Source organism: Dipodomys spectabilis, unplaced genomic scaffold (genome assembly GCF_019054845.1).
Source record: "Dipodomys spectabilis isolate Male_0828 unplaced genomic scaffold, ASM1905484v1 ptg000235l, whole genome shotgun sequence".
Classification (NCBI taxonomy): domain Eukaryota; kingdom Metazoa; phylum Chordata; class Mammalia; order Rodentia; family Heteromyidae; genus Dipodomys; species Dipodomys spectabilis.
In genome coordinates this window covers 2,789,928-2,802,035 of record NW_024870912.1, presented here as the reverse complement: position 1 = coordinate 2,802,035, position 12,108 = coordinate 2,789,928, and the positions used below count along the sequence as shown (strand labels likewise).

The 12,108-nt window shown below is 39.8% G+C and overlaps 1 protein-coding gene across 1 annotated transcript in view; it reads left to right on the top strand.

The window, feature by feature from the left end:
* Nucleotides 1–12,108, top strand: part of Lama1 (laminin subunit alpha 1) — a 133,102-nt gene that overhangs the window by 99,895 nt on the left and 21,099 nt on the right. Inside the window, exons 40-48 of the mRNA XM_042699199.1 lie at nucleotides 1,403–1,538; nucleotides 2,871–2,964; nucleotides 4,581–4,697; nucleotides 5,410–5,592; nucleotides 5,902–6,056; nucleotides 7,054–7,197; nucleotides 7,525–7,658; nucleotides 8,527–8,677; nucleotides 10,822–10,946. Of these exons, the coding sequence (XP_042555133.1) occupies nucleotides 1,403–1,538; nucleotides 2,871–2,964; nucleotides 4,581–4,697; nucleotides 5,410–5,592; nucleotides 5,902–6,056; nucleotides 7,054–7,197; nucleotides 7,525–7,658; nucleotides 8,527–8,677; nucleotides 10,822–10,946 (1,239 nt within the window). The remainder of the gene's footprint in view (nucleotides 1–1,402; nucleotides 1,539–2,870; nucleotides 2,965–4,580; nucleotides 4,698–5,409; nucleotides 5,593–5,901; nucleotides 6,057–7,053; nucleotides 7,198–7,524; nucleotides 7,659–8,526; nucleotides 8,678–10,821; nucleotides 10,947–12,108) is intronic.

Genomic DNA, 12,108 nt, shown 5'->3' with positions numbered 1-12,108 from the left:
TCTTCATGTTGACTGACCTGAAGCACTTTATAAAATAAAATATTAATGCTTTGTTCTTTGGTCTCCTTCTGCAAAGTTTGCTACTTAAATACACAAGGATATGGCTTGAGCTTTGTGATTTAAAAATAAAAATTCTCCACCAGATGCCAGTGGTTCACTCTTGTAATCCTAGATACTCAGGAGGATGAAAGCTGAGGATCATAGTTCAAAGCCAGCCCAGGCAGGAAAATCTGCGAGACTCTTATCTCAAATTAATCACCAAAAAGGCTGGAAGTGGAGCTGGGTCTCAAGTGGTAGAACACTAGGCTTGAGCAAAAGAAGCTTACGGACAGTGCCCAGGCCCTGAGTTCAAGCCTCACAACTGGCACACACAAATACATGAACGCACACATACACATTCCCAAGTGATTGACTGTTGTGTAAATAAATTATGTACTAAGTTCAATCATATGCCAAATTGTACTATGAATACAAACAATTCTATAGGATTAGGTGGTAGGAAATGGAATTAGGTACTTAGCTTCTCACTGTTTATCACTTCATGGTTTTCCAAAAGAGACATAGATATTCTGACTCTACATAGCTAGATAAATATCTTTATTACTAAGTATAAGGGTAGTAAAAGCAATTTGGTATGATATGCAAAGTTAAGCAGCAGTATTATTTTTCTGTTATAAATCATTAGATTTTGCCAGTGAGATCATAAAAGACAATAACTGCCTTGTCTAATCTGGGAATACCCAGACTCAGTAACCTTGGAGAGAAAATGAGAGCTACTCAGCAGGCAAAGACGTGCTGCTTTTCAGATTCCATCTTCCAGATGGAAGTAGCTGGGTGAAATTGCACCATTACCAGCTCCTAAAGGATTTGCCAGTTGTCCAAATGAAGTTTTAATAACATTTCTGATAGAAATATTATTTGTTCCTCGTGTAAAATCTCCAGGGAATGTCACAACTTGGAGTATAAGACTTGAGAGATGAGATATAGCACCTTTATGTGTTTCAAAGCTTTCTGAAAATCAACACGTGTGATGCAAGAGTCTCCCACCACTGAGACAGGCAGTGGTGCCTTAGAAAGAGACAAAGATCAGGGAACGGGGATTGTGGCAGGTGGAAGATGTTGCAATATTTGTCTAAGGGAAGCAGCAATTGTCCCTTTTTGCTGTACACATTAAATACCAGTTCTGAGTGTTATCTTGGTGATGGTGTAGCTGGTGCTCCTCAGTCATTCATTTTGAATGTAGAGAGAAATTGATAGGATATTATTCCTTGTTCCTTTTCTAAGGAGAAAGACACTTAAGAGGCCATCGAGAACAGTGGACTCTTAAACATTTTTATAAGTGAATCCAGAAGTTTGATTCTACTTCTTACTGATTCCTCTCCAAATATGCTGAATTTGATAGTGCCCTTGAAAACGTCAGAGATGTATCCCTGAATGCAACCAGTGCAGCCCATGTGTATTCCAACATTCAGAATCTGGTGGAACAATCAGAGAAATTAGCCAAAGATGTGCATAACACTGGGAATAAAACCAGCCAGGTAAGAAATGTCCAGGACTAAAGCATGAACCTTTCTCTTCTGGGAACTATGGGAGATTGTTCTAGAAGATTACTGAGCACAGATTGCCTGGCTCAAATACATGTTTGCCCATATTATTTTCTTGTGGAACCTGTTTATGGCTTCATTTATCATATGAAATATTTTAGGAAATAAGGTTTTGTTCACTGTGTTAGTTAGGCTAGATCCAAACTCCTGGACTTAAGTGATCCTTAGCATCCCAGTTATCTGGGACTGCACATCACTGTAGCCAGCTTGCTCTAATTTTTAAAAATCATAAATGCTACTTTTGGAAGACTAGAGTTGTGTTAAAGAAATGAGGAGTTAGGTGCCATGTACCTGTCATTGAAGCTACTTGGGAAGCTAAGACCAGGAAGATTTCAGTTGGAGATCAGCCCAGGCAAAAAAAGTTCATGAGATTTCATCCTAACCAATCAAAATTTGGGTGTGGTAAGCATTTATGAGAAAGATAAATATAAGGATCATGGTCCAGGCTATCCCAGACAAAAAGTGAGACCCTATTAAACAAATCATGAAACCATAAAAGATTAAGCACATGACTCAAGTGGTAGAGTACCTGCCTAGTGAGAATGAGGTCCTGAGTTCAAACCCACAAGAAAGAGAGAGGCTGAAAGATGAGAAAGATCTCACATCTTTTTGTGATTAAAAATAACATTGCTTCCTAATATCTGGTTGGGACTTTTTTTTAATGCTAGTCCTGTAGTTTGAATTCAGGGCCTGAATACTATTCCTGAGCTTCATTTACTCAAGACTAGTACTCTGCCCCTTGATCCACAGCTTTACCTCGGGTTTTTGATAGTTTGTTGGAGATAATAGTCTCACTCAGCCCCCTGAGTAGTTATGATTACAAACATGCATCAGTGGCACCTGGCTTTCTTGGGAGTTATTATTATTATCATCATCATCATCATCATTATTAGCTTGCGGTATAGATAAGAATAATGGCTGATTGTCCTCTTTATTCATTTAAAAATGCCTTTGTGGGACATGAATACGGTTGAAAGATTTCACTGGCATGAAATCCATGAAAAATAAAGGGGCAATAATAAAAAGTAATAGGGGCTTCATTTGTTTGAAACACATTATATGCATCCATGGAAATAGCACAGTGAAACTCTCTTGGACAATTAATACATGGTAGAAAAAATGTAACTAATAGAAAAAGATGCATTTGTGTTTTTGCTTCTCTGTTTTGTGATTTGGTTGACTCTCGTGTTTAGAAGTGATGGATGCTGGTCTGACAGGGCCGCATGCTCCTTGAGGTCATGATGTATATGCTGTTTTGTTTTCCAGGTTGCAGAATCTCTTGCTTCTCGCAGCAAAGCGGCTCTGCAGCGCAGTTCCAGGTTTCTAAAGGAAAGCAACAGCCTTAGTGGAAAACAGCAAGGTTAGTTTGCAGCGTAGATTGGGTCCATAGGTAGAGTAAGTGGAAGCAAAGCCCTGAGCACCCTTAAAGAATGTCCCTTTTGCTAAAGCAATTTGAAGCTTCACATATCTTTGTTGGGTTAATACATGGTTTTGAATTTCATACTCAGGACATCACTTGAACATGCTTACTCCTTGATCTTTAAACCTCCTTGATGAATGCCCTCTACTCTCAGTCGTTGCTTGAGCTTGGAGTTGTCTGTTCTTCCCTAGTATATGTGTTGGGTTATTTTCTGTTGCAGATGTATGCTTTTTTCTCCTGATTTCCCTTTTTTTTTTGAGGAAATATGTTCGGCATTTCTGTCTGTTCCAAAGCGAGCACTATGATAGACTTGTGGTAAACTGGATCAAATCAACCCTGATGCATTAACTTTCCACATGTAGTTTAGTATGTCTTGGCTATGTAAGAAATACTCAATGAGTATGACACAAAAGGGCAGTAAAATCTGTCATGCAAAATGACTACATAGGTTACAACATTTCATAGAATACGGTGTGCCTACCACACGGGAAGAAAAGTGTCAAGACTTCTCTTATAGGAGAAAATGGTGGGCCATGCACAGAGCTTATTTCTTTTTCCCATAGCTATCAGAGCTAAAGGCCTGGATGCATCCTTTTTTGTTGTTGTTATTTCTCTGTGAATGACAATTTAGCATTAATGCTGCCAGTTGGACAATACTCAGTCATCATATTTGATGCTTTAGCATTAAGGCTGGTAGATTCTGGCTTCAATTTACACATGGTATGTCATAGTCCATCAAATTGTAAAATTCCTGGCAATCAAAATGTCATGTTTTACATATGCATTCGAAATCCAAATGTGGTTTCGTTGTGTTATGAACAAAACTTTGAAAAGTAAAAGTTTTGGTCAGAGATGGTTATATTTGAAGGAAGTTGAGTCTCCAATTGAATGATCTCTGGGGAAGAGAAAGGGTAGAGGATTGAACTGGGAAGCAGGGGGAGGGGCGTGAGGAGGCATCCCATGAAACACCTATATTCAGGTTTGAGAACCTCCAGGAGAAAGGCGGCCAAGATTCAGGTGTGGATGGCTTGCAGATTAGGGACTCTGGTTGAGACTGAGGGATTAAAGCAGTTCTTTGCCCTTGAGCTCTAATAAATACAGTCCTTGGACTTGAAATTCAAGAGTACTAGTGAAGAAAGTATGAAGCAAAAAGCACAACAGGACAAACCAAGGTAAAATTAGACTTCGAATTCTTATAACAAATAGTGCTAAATCTGGCTAGGAAACTTTGACTATTGGGATATCTATAGAAAGCTCTTGAACAATTTGGGCGGGGGTGGAGGGGGTTGGGGGAGTGTAGTTAAGGAGGTGGGAGGAAAGGGATGGTAGGGGAAAAACAAAGGAGGAGGCAACAATGCTTGATAAGAAATGTACTCATTACCTTGCTCATGTAACTGCAACCCCTCTGTACAGTATTTTACAATAAAAACTTATTAAAAAAAGAGAAAGCTCTGGATTCTGTAAATGGATCAAGCATGGTACAGAAAGCTGTTGCCTAGACAACATTTTGGCAGCCTAACCTAAGAGCAAACATTTTTTTACTTTCATTTAAACAGGTGTTACATTGGGGCTGAGTGAAATGAAAAATATGACAAACCGATTTCAAGAGACTGCAGATAAAATTGCCAGGCAGACCAATGCATCTCTCTTGATACTTAGAGCAATTCCTGAAGGTAAGTAGAGAAGAGTTTCTGAATTTCATTACTGTCTTCTCTTGAAGAAGTCCTGCTTGGAGTCTGATAAACATACCTAGGTAAAAAATGAGCTGTCATTGATCAGGTCTTTACTTTCAAAGGAAAGTGACTTGGAGGTAGAAATCCCTGGTGTTATTAACATCACTTCAGAACACTTTTACTTCCTCTTGACCATTGACTTAAATTCCAGAATGTTCTTTTCCATTCATAGAATGATGTAGACAGAAAATGTGTTCAATGGAGATGATAAGGAAGTAATAGAAAAGGACCCAAATAGAAAAGTGTAGATTATTGTCGTGTAAAGGTCAGCTATTACTACATAAGGATAATTACCATATACAGTAGGCTAGATAATTACCATATAATGCTAGATAATTACCACATAAGGCTAGATAATTAAGGATAAACTAAATAAAGATAGATTCTTACCATATTGGCTGCTGAGAATATAGTCATCAGCCATTTCTTTTGAGATCATATTATATATTGAAATTGTAGTTCAGAGAATTGTTATACAATGATTTGTTTTCTCCCTTTTTGGGGGAGTATAGCTAATGATATGCAGCCTTCATTTTTGCCATTTTGTGTTCAACTGTCAAGATAGTTTTTATGTCCAAGGACATTTGTTGTAGTTTTGAATTTTCTCAGAGGGTCTTCATCAGGTGTGTGGTTTTATGTACTTTATTTTTAGACATGAGAGACAAAAGAAGCAAAACAGAAGAGTTGGCCTCATCTGCCAACCACAGTGCAGGGACAACATTACAGGAAGTGCTGAAACTGAGCCGGAAGCTGTTTGCCACCTCCACTGACCTGTCCAGAGTGAACCTGACATTACAAGAGACAAAGGAACTCCTGCAGGACTCCTCCATGACAAGTATGCAGTGGTCCTCATTGCATTGTGTCTGCCTTTTGCAGATGGGGAGCTAGCTGGGTGAAATGGTATCTTAATCACAAACAAGAAAGCTAAAAACTGAACATTATGCTAACACCTAGACTAATATTTATAAAGAAAGAAAGAAGCCTTAGGGTACAGGCTGCCAAGGTATTTGTCATACAATTCCAAAATTTCAAGGGTTGACTGTTAGAATGTCTTATTTGATCCAGTGTACTAGTAAATAAGTGATTCCTGTATCTTTTTGTTTCTCAATTTTCTCACCACCCCTTTTCTTCCTGTCTTTGTTAGCTCTGCTAGCTGGAAGGAAAGTTAAAGACATGGAAACACAAGCCAACCTTCTGTGGAATCGGTTAAAGCCTCTGAAGACTTTAGAAGAGAACCTGAGCAGAAACCTATCAGAAATTAAATTGCTAATCAGCCAGGCCCGGAAACAGGCAGCTTCAGTGAGTAGGGGTTCATGGCTGAGTGGACCCACATTTCTATAGTCTGGCTTCTCTATGACCAAGGACATAGAAAATTCCTAGAGAATTCCTATGGTGGCCTGTTAGTGGCCATGGCTGGTAACCTGGGTTCTCCTACAAATTTTCTAGGCCAACATTTGAAGAATCCCTGCTTCCTTTTAGCCGTGTGTGTGTGTGGGTGGGTGGGGGGGTGCTGGTACTGTCACTTGAACTCAGAGACTGGCCTTTAAGCTTTTTCACTCAAGACCAGTACTCTACCTCTTGAGCTACAGCTCCACCTGGCTTTTTGCTAGTTAATTGGAAATAGTCTCAGAATTTCCTGCCCTGGCTGGTTTTGAGCCTTGATCCTCAGATCTCCACTTCCTAAGTGGCTAGGATTATAGGCATGTACCACTAGTGCTCAGCTGTGTTGGAATATTTAAAGCCAATGCATAGCCTCTTTTCCTGCTCTTACTTAACATGTTTCAAAAGACTATTGGTAGAAAGCTTGCCGTATGTTTATGGAAGCTTTAATTAGAGCATAACTTTGTATTAGCACAGCTGGTATATAAGTCCAAGTGCTTGTTAATATCACTGTTTCACAGGCTGCATATGGTTCTATTAAGTCCAATTACTATGTCAATACATACTGACTAAGTATATCACCTCAGCAGTTACTTGATAAATGAGCACCCAATATCCTCTGTGAGTCAGATGAAAAATGCTAAGGTGATAGGGTTCTTATCTTTAAGAAAGTAAATCTCCTGTGATCAAGGCAGCTTCTCAGATGAAATATCTTATTAAAATCTCATTTCACTGATGTTCTCATACCTAGAAACTTTACCAAATTGAAGTCCTTTTCGTTGCAGTCTGACTTCTCACTTTTTGAAGCCCAAAGGGAATTTGACTCCCAGTGACAATTAGAATAGCTCCTCTGACCTGCTAGAGAGCCTCCACTGCATGTTACTAAGTGATGGGGACCCTTTGTTTTCCTTCTCAGATCAAAGTTGCGGTGGCTGCAGATCGAGACTGTATCCGGGCCTACCAGCCTCAGATTTCTTCTACCAACTATAACAACTTGACCCTGAATGTTAAGACGCAGGAACCTGACAATCTTCTCTTCTACCTTGGCAGCAGCAGCGGTGTAAGTGAGGATGACAAGTATTGTTTATGAATAGGGGTTACTCCTTGGCTTTTTGATAGTTAAGGCTGGCACTCTACCATTTTGGCCACAGCTCTAATTGTAGAGCTGTGGATTTTCTAAGAGTCTCACAGACTTTCCTGCCTGGGCCTCCTTTGAACTGTGATCCTCAGATCTCAGCTTCCAAAGAGAGGGAGGTGGGAGGAGGAAAGGCAAGGCAAAGCATTTTCTGGAATAGAGGAAATGCTGTGCAGACTCGTTCTTTCAAGTGTTTTGTTGGTTGTGTAAATAGCAGAGTATAAACTCATCTCCACTCACTCCTTTCCTCAGTCTGACTTCTTGGCAGTGGAGATGCGGCGGGGGAAAGTAGCCTTCCTCTGGGATCTGGGTTCTGGATCCACAAGGTTGGAATTCCCAGATGTCCTCATCAATGACGACAGGTGGTACAGCATCCACATAACCAGGTAGAGAAGAAAGGACCTCCAGAATGTCTCTCGGTCTCTGTTTCTCCCCCTTGTCTCTGTCAGTTTCTCTCTCTTCCCCCTCCTCCCTCTTTCTCTTCTCTGGTTCATTCACTTTCTTTCTCATATTTAAATTGTATCTCTTTGAAGTGCAGATAACATCATGAAGTGAGATGGCTTTGAAATTTCTGGAAAGTTGCATTAGAAAGAATACTTGGTTTAGAATAAGACTAACACTATTTTTCTTACTACTGAAAAAATAAACCTTGTTACTGACCTCAAGATCAAAATAGTAACATTTAAAGCTCAGATTATTTTTGCAAAGTTCTTTTTAGATAGTCTAATTGACAATCTGGTCAGTGTCGACTCCTCTTCTGAAGAGGAGTCAAAGTGTCCTGGGAGAAGCTCTGAAGGTCCCCAGGGGGCAGGGAGAGGAAAAAGGTTGAGAATGCAAGGGCAGGTCTTAAAGTACAGACAAAAAGCCAGATTCTTGCTTTTAAAGCCCTTCCCCAGACATAACTCTCTTAAGCAACTTTAGGTCTAACTGCTTTCCACTTACAGTTGTTCTTGATAGTATATTGTTGGGAATTTTTTGTCCTTATTATCTACAACAGTGGTGTGACATTGAAGGTAGTAGATGGTCCTTAGATCAAGTATTTTGCCAAGAACTGCTCTCTAAGATTTTTAAGGAGTAAACTGAAGGTGTGGTGGACAAGACTGGAAGCAAGGAGACCAGGCAGGAGATACAAGGAGAATTGGGCTATGTATAAAGAGCTCTGTGTGTGTTTGTCTGTGTGTGTGTGTGTGTGTGTGTGTTTATAGACATACAATGCTGATAATCCCTTTTGCAATTCTTTGTGATGGATGTCAGGTTTGGAAACCTTGGATCACTGAGTGTAAAGGAAATGAGCTCAACTCAAAACCCACCAATGAAAACCAGCAAATCCCCGGGGACGGCTAATGTTCTAGACATAAATAATTCAACGCGGATGTTTGTTGGAGGACTCGGAGGGCAAATCAAGGTAGCATTGAGAAAGCTCAGCTGAGAAGGACAGATAGGCTGATTTTACATGAATGTAAAATAATATGCTGACATTATCTGATTCTTCTAGCTCGACGAATAATTTTCTGAATTTTGTTTTGTTTGTTTTATTTTTGCTTTGCATCATGACAGCACACCTGAAGAGCTGGGCTGGCTTTGTAGAGAAAGGAATCCAGTATAATCACTGGTAAAATGAATAAGGAGCAAAAGAGGATTTTGCTATTTGTGCTTCCTTTCCAGTGATGAAGTAGAAATTTCAGTATTCTATATTTCTGTGAAGTTCTTTTATCCCTGTCCTAAGTCTAATGGTAGAAATACTACTTCATATTTTCAAGAGTGCATCATAATTTTTATAGTAGTGATTTTTAATATATTTATATTATTGTAAAGATACTATACAGAGGTGTTACAGTTACATGAGTAAGGTAATGAACATATGTCCTATTGAGCATTGTTACCCCTCCTTTGTTTTTCCTCTGCCATCCCTTCCCTCCCCACCTCCTCCCTCCTCCCTTCCCCCAAAGTTGAAAAGTTTGTTTTCAACACAGTGTCTTGTACATCTTGTTACAATGGGTCAACCTGTATCCTTGTTTCAGCATTTTGTTATTTCCCTTCCCCTTCCCAATTTAGAAAAATGTATATGCAAGATGCAGGTATTAGAATCAAATACAGTGAAAACAGGGGTTATACCATGGGGAAAAAACATACAAAAGAAACAAAAAAAATCACATAGTGCATTATAAGTACATTAAAAACAATAGCAAGAAAGATAAAACCTCTGTGTCCCTATCTTGGGGTTCATTTCACACTTAGCATTATCTTATATGGTCATATTGCATAGATTTTGACTTTTTCTACTTGTCTGATAAGATCTTCACTAGCCATACAACAGACAAGGGCCTCATATCTAAAATATACTTAAAACTCAAAAATTTAGCTCCCCCAACAACAAATCCTCAAAGAAACAACCACCCCATTAAGTTGACTAAAGACTGAAGAGGAAATAAGAATGGCCAATAGACGCATGAAGAAATTCTCTAGCCATAAAAGAAATGCAAATCAAAACAGCACTGAGATTCCACCTCACCCCAGTTAGAATGGCTATAATCAAGAACTCTAATAAAAAAGATGCTGGAGGGGATGTGGCCAAAAGGGAACCCTACTGCATTGTTGGTGGGAATGTAAACTTGTTCAACCACTTTGAAAAGCAGTATGGAGGTTCCTCAAAAGACTCCACATAGAGCCTCCCCTATGACTCAGCAATCCCACTTTTGGGCATTTACCCAAATGATCACAAACAAGACCATACTAAAGCTACCAGCACAACTGTGTTTATCTCAGCATTATTCACCATAGCTAAGATCTGGAGCCAACCCAGATGCCCCTCAGTAGATGTGTGGATCAAGAAAATGTGGTATATATACACAATGGAATTCTATGCCTCCATCAGAAAGAATGACATTGTCCCATTTGTTAGGAAATGGAAAGACTTGGAAAAAAATTATATTAAGTGAAGTAAACCGAGCCCAATAGGTCCCATGGTTTACCTTATTTGCATCATAATTATTATTAGTTGTAGTTTTATTTTTTGTTGGTTGTGGAGGCTGAACTCTTGGGCGCTGTCCCTCAGCTCTTCAGCTCTAGGCTAGCACTCTAGCCACAGCGCCACTTCCGGCTTTTTCTGTTTATGTGATATTGAGGAATGGAACCCAGGGCCTCCTGCATACGAGGCAAGCACTCTACCACTGAGCCACCCTCCTAGCCCCTGCATCATAATTTTTATATCAGTGAGCCTCTTGCCAGATAAGCTGGAGTGCCTCGAACTGGGTTCAGCACTTCAGTGCAAGAAGGTCTCATTTCCAGCTGGGCTCTGTAACTGACTACATGCAAACCCTAATACCAGATAGAACCTTCCAGATCCTGTGCAGGATCCTCATGCAAGGGCATCACTTCCTAAGGAGAAGAAAATCTAGTCTTTACAACCTGGCTGTTTTTCTGATGTGGTTTTCTTAGAATTTGGATCTGCTTAATGTGAGTTCCCAAAGCGAAGTATTGTGCACATAGAGAGTTTATTCCCCCATGCCATGCCCTCGTGGCTTATGTCTATTTGTTTGCTTGTATTAGAAATCTTCTGCTGTGAAGGTCACTCATTTTAAAGGCTGCATGGGAGAGGCCTTCCTGAATGGCAAGTCCATCGGCCTATGGAATTACATCGAAAGAGAGGGAACGTGCCATGGCTGCTTCGGAAGGTAATAGGTCTCCATGATTTGACAAATAATTCTGTTAACATAAACATCTGAGAGCTTGTAAGGAATTTACATGCGTGTCAAGAATGCATCATTTACATTATTGGTCACCTTATTACAAAGGAAATGATAGAGATTATTTACTAATAGCAGTTCAGGTGTTTTGTTGGTAGCGATCTTTTGTTGTTGTTTTTACAGGGGCTTGGATTTGAACTCAGGCCTCCAGCTTGCTAGACAGATACTCTACTACTTGAACTGTACTTTCAGCCCTTTTACCTTGGTTATTTTTAAGTTCTCACTTAACAGCCTAGACTGAGATACTCGTATTTGTACTTAACTGCCATAGCTGGGATGACAGGCTCCAGCCACCACATTCAGCTTTTGGTTGAGATGGCTTCTTAAAACCTTTTGGCCCAGACTGGCCTTGAATAGAAGTCCTCTCAGTTTCAGCCTCTTAATGAGAAGAGATCATCTTGATGAAAGTTTTTAGTTAGCACTACATAATGTGCCGGCCATGCCTACCGCATTCCAGTGCCTGAAGAAGAGGTTTCAGTTGTGACATTTCCTGAGCTTACTTGACCCCCCAGCACTTTTAACATGGTGCATTGGGAGTTGCTTAGGTTTCCTGGAACATACTTAGCAAATGCTGATAGATACTAACTGAACCCTTTAGTCTATGTCGGTAAATTTGCTGAATAGCCTTGATTTGGAGTAGTCCCAGCCCATCCTAGACTGAACCTTAGTTTAGAGAGTTAGTAAGCTCATCCACACACAATCCATTTCAGCAGATGTAGGATGGAACTGTATGTGATTCGCTATTATTTGATCATTGGCTGAGTCCAATGGTATTCCTCAGGTTTAAATTATGTATCACTGTTTAACTTTGATTTTTGTTACCAAGGAAACTCATTGAAAATTTTTTCTCCTTTCTAGAATGTTACTAGACTTACTTACATGGTGTTCACATGTTTATAAATATCTCTTACTAAATTGTAAAGGATATTGTAAACCAGGATCTGGTGTTTCATGCCTATAATCATAATACTTACTATGCTGAGATCAGAGGATGGCAGTTTGAAGCCAGTCCAGTCAGGGAAATCCATGAAACTCTTATCTCCACTTAACTATGCAAAAGCCAGACATGGAGGTGTGGCTCCAATGGTAG